This window comes from Panthera uncia (genome assembly GCF_023721935.1).
Source record: "Panthera uncia isolate 11264 chromosome B3 unlocalized genomic scaffold, Puncia_PCG_1.0 HiC_scaffold_1, whole genome shotgun sequence".
Lineage (NCBI taxonomy): Eukaryota > Metazoa > Chordata > Mammalia > Carnivora > Felidae > Panthera > Panthera uncia.
In genome coordinates, this window is record NW_026057582.1 from 57,934,480 (window position 1) to 57,950,383 (window position 15,904).

The window sequence follows — 15,904 nt, forward strand, 5'->3', positions numbered from 1 at the left end:
TCATGCTCTGTCTCTCTCTGTCTCAAAAATAAATAAACGTTAAAAAAAAAAATACAAAGACATTAAAAAAACTTAATTATGTATGTCAATTCATTTCTCAGGTTTATTTATTTAATTTTATTCATCTAATAAATATTAATGAGCACTTACTATGTATCAAACTGTTCAGGGTATTGGATATACACAATGAAAGAAACCTAAAAATTTACCCTCATGGAGCTTATCTTCCAGTGTAGGAGTGTTCAGTGTAATTTTCTATTGTACATGTTCTCTGTGTTGTCCCACTGAAATCTGGTGAGTGTGACTGAGGGACTGAATTTAAAATTTCATTTTAATTGATTTACATGTAAGTTTTTGTATTTTCTAATTAAAAAAAAATTTTTTAACGTTTATTTATTTTTGAGAGACAGAGATAGAGTGTGAGCAGGGGAGGGATGGAGAGAGAGGATGGACACAGAATCCAAAGCAGGCTCCAGGCTCAGCTGTCAGCACAGAGCCTGATGCAAGGTTTGAATTCATGAACCACGAGATCATGACCTGAGCCAAAGTGGGATGCTTAACTGACTAAACCACACAGGTGCCCCATTTACATGTAAATTTAAATAGCCGCATGTTTGGATGCACAGTTCTAGTGAGAGGAGATGAGACAAGTAAAGTAGATAGGATGTCAGTAGGTAACAAATGTTAAGGAGAATAATAATGCAGGAAATGAGGTTTGCAGTTCTTTTTTAAAAAATTTTTTTTTTTTTCAACATTTTTTATTTTATTTTTGGGACAGAGAGAGACAGAGCATGAACGGGGGAGGGGCAGAGAGAGAGGGAGACACAGAATCGGAAACAGGCTCCAGGCTCCGAGCCATCAGCCCAGAGCCTGACGCGGGGCTCGAACTCACGGACCGCGAGATCGTGACCTGGCTGAAGTCGGACGCCTAACCGACTGCGCCACCCAGGCGCCCCAAGGTTTGCAGTTCTAAAGGGGTGAGAAGGGAAGGCCTCATTGAAGATGAGGTTTTAGCAAAGACCTAAGGAAATGAGGTAGTCAGCCATATGCATAGATGAAGGAAGAGTGTTCCAACAGAATAGCAAGGGCAAAGTTGAGAACATGCATAGGGCGTTTGAAATATAACAAAGAGGCCACAGTAGTGGAGTGGGGTGAGTGAGAGGGACAGATTGTGATGGTCTTTTGACTATCGTAAGGGCTTTGGATTTCACTTTTGTTTTTAAAATTTTTTTTTTATGTTTATTTATTTTTGAGAGAGACAGACCACAAGCGGGGAAGGGGCAGAGAGAGAGGGAGACACAGAATCCAAAGCAGGCTCCAGGCTCCAAGCTGTCAGCACAGAGCCTGATGCGGGGCTCTGACCCACGAACTGTGAGATCATGACCTGAGCCAAAGTCGGATGCTTAACTGACTGAGCCACCCAGGCGCCCCTGGATTTCACTTTGAGTAAGATCAGTAGAGGAGTGATATGATCTGTAATGCTGTAAAAAGGATCATCTGACTCCATTTACCTTCAGTGGTGAATAGGAATGCAGGAATACCAAGTGGTGGCCGAGAAGTGGTTGGGTTTTGGATATATTTAGAAGTAGAAGATTTGCTGATAGATTGGATCAGGGTTTGGGGAAAACTGAAAATCAAAGGAATTTACTGGAAGGTTTGAATTGCCTTTTATTGAAATGAGTAAGACTGTGAAAAGAAGAGTATTTGGAGAGAAGATTAGGAGTTTAGTTCTGAACATGTTTGGTTTAAGATGCCAGTTGATATCCATGAGATGTTGAGTAGGCAGTTTGATATTATAACATAGAATACAGAAGATAGATCTGGGCTGGAGACATAAATGTGGGAGTTGTCAGAATATGGTGTGTGTGTGTGTTTTTTAATGGTTATTTATTTTGAGAGAGATAGAGTATGAGCAGGGGAGGGGCAGAGAGAGAGGGAGAGAATCTCTAGCCAGCTCTGCTCTGTCCGTGCAGAGTCAAACATGGGGCTTGATCCCGTGAATCGTGAGACCGTGACCTGAGTGGAAATCAAGAGTTGGATGCTTACCCAGCTGATCCACCCAGGCACCCCACTGGTGTTTTTTTTAATAGCAGTAAAAATGGATGAGATTGTAAGATTTAGCAATCTAAGAGCTGTGCAAGTTGACTTAGAGTGAAGTAGAAAAAGAACAGAGGGGTGCCTGGCTGGCTCAGTTAGGCATCCGACTTTGGCTCAGGTCCTGATCTCGTGGTTTGTGAGTTCAAGCCCTGCGTCTGGCTCTGTGCTGACAGCTCAGAGCCTGGAGCCTGCTTCAGATTCTGTGTCTCCCCCTCATTCTGCCCCTCCCATGTTCATGCTCTGTCTCTCTCTGTCTCTCAATAATAAATAAACATTAAAAAAAAAAAAAGAACAGAAAGAGAGGATTGGAAACAGTTGGTAGAGATTACAAGTTCGCAAACTTTCATATGTGCAGATCATCTGGTTATCTTGTTAAAGTTAACAGATAACTTTAACAGATATAAACAGATAACAGATAACTTTAACAGTTAAAGTTAACAGATAAAGTTAACAATCACGGCTGTGCATAGGATGGGACTTGAAATTCTCCTTTTCAAACAAGATCCTTGCTGATAATAATGTTGCTGGACCAAGGGCCACACCGAGTAGTGAGGTTATAGACAGTTATTTCGTGGAGGTTTGTTGTGAAAAGGAAAAGATAAGTAGGGTGGTGTAGTGTAAGTTGTCTTTAATGTCTTAATTTACCTAGGATGCATATCACTAGGTATAGTGATAACATAGATCATCATAGATGATGTTTATAAAAGTAGAAAATCTAAAAGAAACTATTTACTACTGTTGGAATTAATATGTTAAGTTGTCAAGACTTCTAGATCAAGGTCATTGTACAAAATTCAACTATATTTTTGTATACCAGTGACAAATATAGAGAAAACAACATTTAAAAAGATATATAATATATAATAACATCAGAGATAACATAAATCCAGTATCAAAAATAAAATTACCATTAATTAATTATGCCATATCAGTTTTATTCTTTTGCCTATTTTAATTTTTATTGTATTGTTTGAAAGCTACTTAAAATATTTTAAAAATATGAGCAAATGTATGTAAATGTTTGTATGCATAGGAGTTTATGGGTGTATCTATCCCCTTTTTGTAGAACAGGAGAAAATTCTACATATCCTTATCCACTTTGCATTTTCACTTATATTCTAGATAGTAGTCTGTAGCAGTATATTACCTCATTGTGTGGATGTACCTTATTTTACCCAACTAGTCTCTAATAGATGGTCCTCCGGATTGTTTCCAATCTTTTATAACTAGTAATACTGAATACACTTGTGCATATATTTGCTTTTTATTTTTGTTGCCAGAATATTTTTGTGATAGATTCCTAATAGTGGGTTGGCTAGATTAAAGAGAAACCACAAGTGTAATTTTGTTAGATATTGGCAAATTCCCTTGTGTTGAGGTTGCATCATTTTGCATTCCCACTAGCAGTGTATGAGGGTAACTGTTTCTACAACCTCACCAACAGAATATGTCATCGGACTGTGATTTTTGCTGATCTATTAGAGAAAAAATGGTACCTCAGAACTGTTTTTATTTGATAGTTAATGTTTTTTAAAACTTAAAAAAATGAGAACAGGTACATGCTTACTGAAAAAATTTGTACAGTACATGTACATAGTGCTTAAAGTGAAAATCGTTCCATAGCATCCTCCTATTCTTCTTTGCTAAGTTTCATGATCCTGTTATGTCTGATGTGATTGATACACACAGACAGTATATGCATATATATACATATACAGGTATGTATTTGTTTTCAAGAATGAGAATGTGTGCTGGAGAACTGGGTGGCTGGGATGGAAGAGACACATTTGCTACCGTGTACCATTTTGTATCTTTTGAATTTTTGTAGCATGTGGATGTGTTATCTATTTATAAAAAATAATGTTAATAAATTACTGAGAACAAATGCAAGTGTTAGGGGCACTCAGATGTTCTCAGGATTGAGATTATTTGTAGGGTGAAGATATTCTCATATATTTGAGTTTTTAAAATTAATGGTAGTAGAGTACATTTAGAAAGTATCTTTAAAATTTGTTGGTAGTATTGAGAGGTAATTTACTTTTCTGGTTTTAACACATAGGCCCAGTACTTGTGTCACATATATTATTTTTTGTTCTTTCTGTGCAGAGGATACATGGTAATGGGTGACTCTTTCAACACTTCCTTATTCAAGCAGACTTTTCAAAGAGTTTTTACCAAAGATATGCATGGACAGTTTAAAATGGGCTTTGGTGGTACATTAGAAATAAAGGTAAGCATCAAAACTTGACATGTGTGGTATGTTATCAAAAGAAATTTGTAGTCTTGACCATAATATTTAAATATCCTTAATCAAATTCAATATAGACTTTAAAAGTAGAGATTTTGTTTACCAGAAAAATGTATCATCATTAAATGTACATGAAATTTTACTTGAGCATTTACAAATAATTATTGGAAAAGGAGATACTATATAGGTAAAATTTCCTTTAACTGCTTTTTCTTTATATAGGATTTAACTTTTTAAGTGTGTTTTTTCTTTTTTAGTGCTGTATTTGCTTCTGTGAGTGCTAGATTTTTTTTATTTTGGGAATCAGTAACTGAAGAGAAATCCATTCCATTTGGATAATCAGTAATTGTTTTTTGATTAGTAGGTTGTTGATATTATTTACTTCTTTTTTTTTTTTTTTTTTTTTTTTTTTTTTTTTAGAGAAAGAGAGTGTGTGCGCATGTGTGTACATGTGGGCAGAGGAGGGGCAGAGACAGAGACTCCTAAGCAGGTTTCATGCCCAGTACAGAGCCTGATGCAGGGCTCGATCCCACAACCGTGGAATCATGACCTGACCCTAAGTCAAGAGTCAGGTGCTCAACCAACTGAGCCACCCAGGTTCCCTGATACTGTTCACTTCAAATTTTGATTTAAAAAACCCAAAAGTTTAGTGTTATAAAAGCGTATTACAAAATCATTGACTTTGAACTTCCATTAAATATTTCTTCGTAATCTTTTTATTTTATTGAATGCTTGCTATGTGTATAGCATTAGGCAGGGAAATTATGAGGATCTCAAGGGATATATAAGGCACAGTGCTTCTTAAGAAGAAACTTAAGTCTTGTGGAACCTGGCTAGCTGTCAGTGGAGCATGTAACTCTTGATCTCAGGGTTGTGAGTTCAAGCCCCACATTGGGTGGGAAGCCTACTTTAAAAAAAAAGAAACTGGGGCACCTGGGTGGCTCAGTCGGTTAAGCATCCGACTTCGGCTCAGGTCATGATTTCGCGGTCCGTGAGTTCGAGCCCCACGTCGGGCTCTGTGCTGACTGCTCAGAGCCTGGAGCTTGTTTCAGATTCTGTGTCTCCCCCTCTCTCTGCCCCTCCCCTGTTCATGCTCTGTCTCTCTCTGTCTCAAAAAGAAATAAACGTTAAAAAAAAATTAAAAAAAAAAGAAACTTAGTTTTGATAGATAAAATTAACATTTGTGATAGAATGAAATAACAGTAGATTATAAAAGTCCTATAAAGGTTTAGGGAAGAAAAATGAATGTATGCAGGACACAATTTATTCTTGGTGATAAATGGTTTTATAGTGAATTACAGTGGTTTTGAAAGATGGCAGAATTTAAGTTGATTGAGGAAAACACATTTTAGTTAGGATCCCATGTGAGGAAAGGTAAAGAAGTGAGAATCAGCGTGGTATATTTGGGGAAACTTCCCAGTGAGAGTGGATGGTTTGTATTGCAGTGTAAGGGAAATAGTTTTAATTATGTGGTCAGTTGTATTTTGGTGATGCATGTGTAGCCAGAAGAAGCCATTGTAAGTTAATAAAGAATAGTGTTTCAGGTAAAATTTGTCTGACAATGGTATTCAGTTTGTCAGGAAGAAGAATCTCGAGTAGGAAAAGTGAATTAGGTTTTCTAATTTTCTTAGATGGAAACTAACAATGGCTTAAATTTTGGTGTCAGAGATTGGAAAGAAACCAATCTTGGTGACAAATTTTCTACAGGAGGAAAAACAGAAGATAGTGTTTAAAGTTTAGAATTAGGATGTATGAATTTTGGGTACGGTATTATTTTGAATTGAGGGTGAGATTACCAAATGGAGACCTCCTATGGGCAGCTGGAAATAGAGTATTGAAGTTAGGTCAGGGCTAGGTTGTAAATTTGGGAGTTATAAACCTCGAAGTGTCCACTGATTTCATTATTGTTATTTTTTTAAGTGTATTTATTTATTTTGAGAGAGAGAGAGAGCGCGCGAGTGTATGTACATGCACATGAGCAGAGGAGGGGCAGAGAAGAGAGAGAGAGAGAAACCTAAGCAGGCTCTGCACCATCAGTGCAGAGCCTGATGTGGGGCTTGATCCCACGAACCGTGAGATCATGACCTGAGCCAAAATCAAGAGTCATGCACTCGACCAACTGAGCCACCAAGGCACCCCTGATTCATTATTTTTTTTTTTTTTTAATTTTTGTTTTTAACCTTTATTTTTGAGACAGAGAGAGACAGAGCATGAACGGGGGAGGGTCAGAGAGAGGGAGACACAGAATCTGAAACAGGCTCCAGGCTCTGAGCTGTCAGCACAGAGCCTGACGTGGAGCTTGAACTCACAGACTGCGAGATCACGACCTGAGCTGAAGTCGGACGCTCAACCGACTGAGCCACCCAGGCGCCCCTATTATTTTTAACATTAGTTTGTTTTCATTAACCTCTGGGTTATAAATGTGGAAGGGTGTCTTTATTCTTTTTTTTTTTTTTTTTTTTAAGAACCAGAGAGAGTGTGAGCATGGGGAGAGGGGCAGAGGGAGGGAGGGAGGGAGGGAGAGAGAGAGAGAGAGAGAGAGATACTGAGAATCTTAAGTAGGCTCCATACTTAGTGTGGATCCTGACATGGGGCTTGATCCCAGCCGCCCCAGATGTCCTTATTCTTATGTACTTATAGTTGAATGTATATTTGAACTTATCTTTGAGGACACTAAAGTGTTCACTGTATGCTTATTTTGCAGACCTCAAGGGAAATAAAGATTTCAGGAGCTATTGGACCCTGTGTGTCTCTCAATTCTAAAGGACCTTGTGTGTCTGAAAATGTAAGTCACCTTTAATTTACTCTAAAAAGAAAATCTAGTTAATTCGAAGGACAGACCAACAATAGACTTGGAATGACAGCCTATGGTAATCCTTTCAAAATTATTGTGTGGGCTAAGTTTTTCAGTAGAATGTGGTTCCGTTTCCATTAGTATACATCTGTTTGTGGTTGCTCTTTATGCATACCCTTTTTACCATCTACCCCTAAATTAAAACCTTCCTGCTGTCACCAGTCTTTTGTTTTTTTATGCCTAAGTTATTCCTTCCCCCAGTGTGCCTAAAAAACCCAACAACTGTGATTTGGAAATTTGGAGACTTCTGAAAGTCAAATCTGAATTTTTTTTTGTTAGTAGGATTTCCAACAAAGTAACCAAATTAGCCAGATTTTAGTTTCAATTCCTTTCTTTTTTGTTACCCATCTAGTGGATGTATAGTACACTTTAAAATGGTAGAATTATGTACCTGTAGAGAGGATGATGGAGCAAATAAGGTGAGTAATCATCTGTAAAATGTCAGAGTTTAAAAATTAATTTTAAGCAGTTTGCATGGTAAAAATTCTTATCTAAGAAGTTTTTTTGGGAATCAGAGTGTTTGATTTATGGAATTCTGATCTAGAGAACCTGTATTCTATATATGCATATGTTATGTGTTAAGTCAGTATCTCTTTATACCAATGAAACAGTTGGATAGAAAGATAGTTGTAATTACTTCATTAAATAGTTTATACTGTCTACAATATTAAGAACTTGTATCAATATTTAGAAAGAATTGCAATTGTTTTATAATTTTATTGTGTAAAAATTACTTGATTTTATTTCATGATAAGTTTATATGACTTTAAAAATCTTAGACTTTTAACATTCATTAAATTAGTTAGACACCTGAAATTTAGTTTTTCTTACTGGAGTTTTTTCTCCCCCTTTTACCTTAATATATATTATAGTAATAAATTGGGAGCACCTGGCTGGCTCAGTCGGTGGAGCATGTGAATCTTGATCTTGTGGTTGTGAGTTTGAGCCCCACCTTGGGTATAGAGATCACTTAAAAATAAAATCTTAAAAAATTGTGTTCTCTAGCTTTCAAACATACTATGTTTTTTGTTTTTTTTTTTTGTTTGTTTGTTTGTTTTTTTTTTACAGGAGATAGGAACAGGTGGCACTTGTCAATGGAAGATATGTGGACTCAGTCCCACTACAACCTTAGCCATATATTTTGAGGTTGTCAATCAGGTATGACTTTTTATCTTGAAGTACTCAATTTAGGTCATAAATATTTCATATTTTTTCTAATAGTAATTATGACCTAGAGCTTATTCTGTTTTGGAATTTTTGTTTGTCATTTTCTGTTTTTCAAGACTAAACTCTTTGGTGAGAGGATAAACTATAATAGAAAGAGATGTTAGGGAAACCTGCAAATTCCCAGCATTGGACAACCCAACTTTTAGTCTCAGTGTTCTTGTTGTTGTTGTTGTTGTTGTTGTTGTTGTTTTAATATAAAATTGAAGACTAAATAAATCTTAAATTCTGTTCTAGCTATGCATTTTTATAATTAGGCATCTAGGTCCTCCTGATTGTCACAAGGTATATAACGATACATGAAATCTCTACAAGAAGGTTTAATATGTCAAAATTCATAAAAAAGGATTGGAAGGTAAAGATTCCAGTGCTTGAAAAGATTTTTTTTTTTCTGCTGCAGGAAGAAGTTATATTAAAGAACGATATAATGTACAAATTACTGACTTACATATTAATAGTTTTTAGGCATAAAATGAACCACAAAGTATAAATAGCCTTCCTAAGACATGTACAGGCATTTTTTTTCTTTAAGCGTCAAAATATGTGAAAAAGAGTTGTTCTTACCAAAAAAAAAAAAAAAAAAATCAAAAAAGCAAGAATGCTAATTGTCAAAGGTCATGAAGAAAGTTTCTCTTATTGACCACTTGCTATTTCTTTCTGAGGACCATTATTATATACTACTGTTGGACTTTTCTCATTAATAGTTTTCTGTTGGTCACCTCTTCATCAGGTGATTATTTTCCTAAAAGTTGTGTTTTCATTTTTCGTAGCGAGGGGAGGAGAACTTGCTTCAATTTCTCCTTATCCAATTACTATTAGGCAAAATTGCCTTACTTATGCCTTTCTGTATCTCATCATTTCTTTATACTTCTCCCTTCATTTTGTTTCATGTCCCTCTGAATTACATATTACTTGCAATTGATATCATAGCTGGAGTCATGTCTCTATCCTTCATCATTTTCCCCCTTTCCCAGGTCCATTTCTCTTATGTGGCAAATCATAGCTGTTTGGTATGCACTGGAAACAGGCATCCCTCTAGTCGATTTTAGGATGAATTGCATTAATGCTAGGGTAACTATATGATAAGACTGTAATAGATTTTGCTTAGTTTTTACTCTTATTTTTACATAGCATAATGCTCCAATTCCTCAAGGAGGGCGTGGTGCCATCCAGTTTGTGACTCAGTATCAGCATTCAAGTGGACAGAGACGCATCCGAGTGACCACCATTGCTAGGAAGTAAGTTGTATTTTTTAGAGATTTCATTTACGTATCAAAACTATCCTGGGTCATGCTTCCAAACTGGGTTTCTGTTTTGAGTGACATCCATAATTATAAAATGAATATTTATGACTAATAGCATTTTATTTCTTTTTAATTTAGCTTATTTGCCAGAATATTCATTGTTAGGATCTGTAAAGCAATTTAAAAAACTACTCCTAAGACATATTCTTCAAAATAATTCCTTTATTGGGGCACCTGGGTGGTTAAGCATCTGACTTTGGCTCAGGTCATGATCTCACAGTTTGTGGGTTAGAGCCCTGCATCGGGCTCTGTGCTGACAGCTTGGAGCCTGGAGCCTGCTTTGGATTCTGTGTCTCCCTCTCTCTCTACCCCTCGCCTGCTACACTCTGTCTCTGTCTCTGTCTCTCTCTCCAAAATAAATAAACCTTAAAAAAAAATTTCCTTTATTTACCATATTTCTCTGAGAGGAGGAGAAATGCTAATAAACATTATCCTATTATAGGCAATAATAATATGTATATACATACCTCATATAACACAATAATTAATAGCATTACTTTTCAATTGATGATAAAGTTCTTAGCTACTATTATCATTGTATGTTTTTTCAGCTCTTATTATAATGTCATTTAATTCATTTACCAAATCTTCATTCAGTGTCTCCTTTGTGGCATAGGTAATTTGGGGCAGGGATGGAATGCAAAGGACTTGAACATACTTGGTCTGCTATATGATATGGAAGAGTCCAGTCCTCAACCTCTCTGTAGTGAGGGGACAGTGTTTTTTTCCTTCCAATTTTTTGGAGACTGATACTTGTAAATACACTAAAAATGCATTACTAGAAAATGAAATTTAAAAAATTCACAATGCAGGTCCCTATTTTTATTATTAGACTTATTAGACAAAAAATTATTTTGTTAAATTGTTTAAAAATTAGTAAACATATAGTCTCAGTTTCTGTTCTTACCACATGGTGAACTGATACTAGGTTTGTATACCACACTTTGAGTAGCACTGGTTGAGACCACAAAAGTGAAGTCTCTTAACAGTTAATATTATAGGGTAGTATTTTGTGTAACAAAGCCATGTCCTACATTTATTAATGTAGTTAACAGTTTCCAAAAGGAAGTGATTAGGCATGACAGATGCCTTTTCTTGTTCCTATCTATATGATGTATTCTCTGAATAAGACATATATTTGGTGACGTGTTCTTGCACAGCATTTGCACAGAGAACAGGTTGAAGTGAACCTATAGCCCCTCTGTTTTCTTACAAATAAATTATTTCTCAGCTCCTTTGATAACCCCTCTGTATATATTTGTGACATGTAAAACAAAGGGAAGATCATTTTGGAATAAAATTAGTCAGGAAAGGATTCTTAGATGAGGTGTGTCTAGAAGCAAACCAGTTTTTGGTCTATTTCTGTTTGTCTTGAACTTGATTGTCTGGGTAGGGAAAGTGTTGATCAGTATAAACTTAACCTGATTTAAGCATGGGCTAGAAAATGAACATAGAGACATCTGAAGCTCTCATTTTATTGAACTGTATTTATACTCTAGCTTCATTCCTGAAAATCATGAGATTGTTTTGGTGAGTGATGGACATTAGCTTTATGTTTGAACTGAGTATTGGTTGTATGGTCTGTTACTTATCACAGGATTATACGTAGATTTATTTATTGTCCTCCTCTGTTACCTTGCTTTGACTTAAAATCCTGCATCAGTGTCAGGGGAATATATTATTCATTTGAGCTAAATATCCCAGCTGACTAAGCATTCACTTAGATTTGTTAATACTTCATATCAGGAACTTGGAAGTTTGATTCTTGGCAAACATGTCAATTTATTTATGCCCCCTCAACACACACACACAGACACACACACCCACATGCACACACACGTGCAACTTAAATTGGACATTCAGAACATTTACTTAAGGAAACAACTGGACATACCAAGTTGAGGGATATTTTACAAAGTTACTGGCTTAGAGTTGTCAAAAATGTCTTGGAAGGCAAGAAAAGCATTAGTAACCAGTCCAGATTAAAGGAGACTAAAGAGATGTTACAACTAAAGCCAATATGTGATTCTGGATAAAATCCTGTGTCAGGAAAATATTTGCTATAGAGGATGCCATTGAGACAATTGGAGACATTTGAATATGGTTTATGTATAGGATGATAATATTAAATCCATGTGTAATTTCATGAATTGATAATTAAGGCTATATAAGACTATAAGATACTCTTGTTCTTAAGAGATATATACTGAAGTATTCACGGGAGAGGGTCATAATATCTCTAACTTTATCTCAAAAAGTTTGGCAAATGAAAAAGTATGTTTATGTATAAAGGAAGAGAGAATGATGGGGCAAATATGTTAAAATGCTATCAATTGATAAATCTAGATGATAGATATATAGGAATTTATTCTACTCATAGCTTTTATGTGTAAAATATTTTTAAAATGAAAAGTTTTAAAAAGTTAGATAACCCAGTGAAGAAATGGGCAGGGGACCCAGGCAGGAGCCGGGGTGGCGCAATCGGTTGAGTGTCCAACTCCTGGTTTCCGCTCAGGTCATGATCTCATGGTTCTTGGGTTCAAGCCCTGTGTCAGGCTGTGTGCTGGCAGCATGGGGCCTGATAGGGATTCTCTCTGTCCTTTGTGCCCCTCCTCCTGCTCACACTTTATCTCTTTCATTTCTCTCTCTCAAAATAAATAAACTTAAAAAGGGGGGGGTTGGGCAGAGGAGTTCCTGGGTGGCTCAGTTGGTTGAACATCTCTGACTCTTGATTTTGGCTCAGGTCATGATCCTAGGGTCATGGGATCCACAACTGATCCACACTGAGTGTAGAGGCTGCTTAAGATTCTTTCTCCTTCTCTGCCTCTCTCCTCCACTCGTGCTCTCGCTCTCTTTCTGGAAAAAAAAAAAAAAGGCAAAAGATATGAATAGACTTTTCCAAAGAAGACATGCCGATGGCCAATAGAGACATGAAAAGATGCTCAACATCATTCATTATCAGGAAATACAAATCAAAACTATAATGAGATATCACTTTACACCTGTCAGATGGCTAAAATTAACACAGGAAACAACAGATGTTGGTGAGGATGTGGAGAAAGGGGAACCCTCTTACACTGTTTGTGGAAATGCAAACTGGTGCAGACCCTGTGGAAAACAGTATGGAGGTTCCTCAAAAAGTTAAAAATAGAACTACCCTACAGTTAAGAAATTGCTCTATGAGGTATTTACCATGAGGATACAAAAATACTGATTCGAAGGGACACATGCACCCCGATGTTTATAGGAGCAGTATCTACAATAGTCAAATTATGGAAAGAATCTAAATGTCTATTGACTGACAAATGGATACAGATGTGGTGTGTATACATACAGTGGAATATTAGCCATCAAAAAGAATGAAATCTTTCCATTTGCAACAACATGGATGGAGTTAGAATGTATTATGCTAAGTGAAATAAATCCGAGAAAGACAAATACCATATGATTTCACTCATGTGAATTTAAGGAACAAAACAGATGAACATACAGGGGGGAAAAAGAAAGACAAATCATAAAACAGACTCTTAACTATAGAGAACAAACTGAGGGTTGGTGGAAGGGAGATGGGTGGGGGATGGGCTAAGCGGGTAATAGGCATTAAGGCAGGCACTTGTTGAGATAAGCACTGGGTGTTATATGTAAGTGATGAATCACTAAATCCTACTCCTGAAACTAATATGACACTATATGTTAACTGGAATTTAAAAAAAAAACGTGAAACAAACAAGAATAGGTAGTCTTTTGAGAGAAAGGGAGTTTCTTGGAGAAATTTCATGGGTTTATATATTTTTGTTTTTATTTTATTATTAATTTTGAGAAGAGACAGAGACAGCATGAGTGGGGGAGGTCAGAGAGAGGGAGAGAGAGAATCCCAAGCAGGCTCTGCGCTGGTAGCACAGAGCCCGGTGTAGGGCCTGAACACATGAAACTGCGAGATCATGACCTGAGCTGAAACCAAGAGTCGTACACTTAACCACTGAGCCATCCAGGTGCCCCTATGTATTTTCAGTTTGCACAGAATTTATAAGGCCATTGTAGAGCTATATATCATGTATGTTTTGGTGCTATTTATGTCATTACGTCTCACCCAAACACCCATCTTTTCAAATTAACTTATCCTATTTTCAATAATCAGCACTTATTTTTTCTTTATTTATTAGTAATATGATTTTAGGGGCCTAGGCGAGTGTACTTGTTTAAGTGAGCCATGTGAAAGTAAAGAACTCAGGTTCCTGAGATACAGTCAAAAGTTACCCTATTTTTCATATAGAAAACAACTTTGACCTGGAAAGTTTGGTTTAAAACTACTTGTAAGAATTACAGTGAGGAGGGGATATTGGAAATAAGATAGATTTTACAATGTGAACAAACTCTTTAAACTTTATTTTAAGAGCATAATTTTTAATTTATAGCTAAATAAGATTTAATTCGTGAATTTGCATGCGCTTACTTGTCAATGTAGTTAAAATGTCACCTTTATGTTTCAGATTGCAGCAAGAGAATATCATGGTCATCTTAGTTGGGAAAATGCTGATTTAGATAATTTTGGTTTTAGTTCTTTAAATTAAAATTTTTTAATTTTTTAAATTAAAATTTAAATTTTTTTTAAATTAAAAATTTTTTAAATTAATTTTTTAATTAAAATTAAAGTTTTTTAAATTAAAATTTAAAAAATAATGTAAACCATTAGTATAACCACCAAGTTTAAATTACTTTAAAAAATAATTTCAAAATTGCTGGTTCTTATTCTTTTACTGATTCTTATTCTTTTTTGCCTCTTGCTATTTCTCTAGACTGAGATACTTAACAGTTACCAGTCATCTGGAAAATATTAAAAAATTATTTGTCTACTTGAAAAAAATTAAAAATAAAGAAGGAAGAATTTTGAATATGTTACTGCCTAAATCTTGGGGGGATGACTTCTTGCATCTTTGAGTCATGCAAAAGTGGTCTAGCTTTTCAAAAATCTTTAAATTTTTCTAGACTTGCTTAAAGTGAGGTACTTTGGATTTAGAATCAGCTGAAGTATTACAAAACTCTGTGAAACATTAGACAAAAACTGTTGCTGGGTCTCCCCAGGATTAGTTTGACTGAATTGGATTTATAGAACATGTGAATTTAATAGATTACTGCTATTTTATGTGTAATAGCAAATTAATCCCTTAGACTAAAATTTTTACTAACATTTAGCATGGAGGGAAAAGAATACATAGAAACCATAATTGTATCATTTTTTCCATTAATTGAATTAAATACCAATGAGAAAATAATTTCTGATAATTTTTAGTTTACAGTTTAGTAAATGAGTTACTTATTTTTGTTATATTTCCATGTTTCTGCCTTTAAAAAATTGAAGAAATAAATTTTCTTTTTTTTTCCTTTTTTAAAATTTATTTTATTTTTTTATTTTTAAATGTTTTTACATTTATTTATTTTTGAGAGACAGAGCACAAGTGGGGAGGGGCAGAGAGAGAAGGAGATAGAATCTGAAGCAGGCTCCAGGCTCCGAGCTGTCAGCACAGAGCTCGATGCGGGGCTCGAACTCACAAACCATGAGATCATGACCTGAGCTGAAGTTGGGCGCTCAGTCAACTGAGCCAATCAGGCTCCCCCTCTTTTTTTTTTTTTTTTTTTTTTTTAAATAAGATAGAGAAAGCAAGTGGGAGAGGGGCAGAGAGAGAGGGAGAGAGAGAGAGAATCCCAAATGGTCTCTGTACTGCCGGTGCAGAGCCCAATGCAGGCCTTAAACCCACAAACCAGGAGATCATGACCCAAGCCAAAGTTGGAGGCTTAGCTTATTGAGCCACCCAGATGCCCTTGAAGAAATACAATTTAAAGTCTGATATAGAGACTTGTGTATCTATGTGCACATGTGCACATTCACACACATACCTGTGCTATTTTCTTAGTTGTAAAAATCTTAATGTCTTAAGGAGCGTGTTTGGAGATTTGTCTTTATAATTACTTTAGAGGACTTGGGGTGCCTGGGTGACTACGTCAATTGGGCATCCCTTCGGCTCAGGTCATGATCTCGCAGTCTGTGAGTTCGAGCCCCATGTCGGGCTCTGCACTGACAGCTCAGAGCCTGGAGCCTACTTCAGATTCTGTCTCCCTCTCCTTCTACCTCTCCTCCACTCACACTCTGTTTCTCTCAAAAATAAAATAAAAACATAA

The 15,904-nt window shown here is 36.0% G+C and overlaps 1 protein-coding gene across 3 annotated transcripts in view; it reads left to right on the forward strand.

Moving 5' to 3' along the window:
- The window catches only part of SEC23A (SEC23 homolog A, COPII coat complex component), a 76,602-nt gene that overhangs the window by 29,472 nt on the left and 31,226 nt on the right, over positions 1-15,904 (forward strand). For all 3 annotated transcript variants that reach the window (XM_049611588.1, XM_049611587.1, XM_049611589.1), the window contains 4 exons: positions 4,204-4,327; positions 7,050-7,130; positions 8,268-8,357; positions 9,555-9,661. In XM_049611588.1, the coding sequence (XP_049467545.1) occupies positions 4,204-4,327; positions 7,050-7,130; positions 8,268-8,357; positions 9,555-9,661 (402 nt within the window). The remainder of the gene's footprint in view (positions 1-4,203; positions 4,328-7,049; positions 7,131-8,267; positions 8,358-9,554; positions 9,662-15,904) is intronic.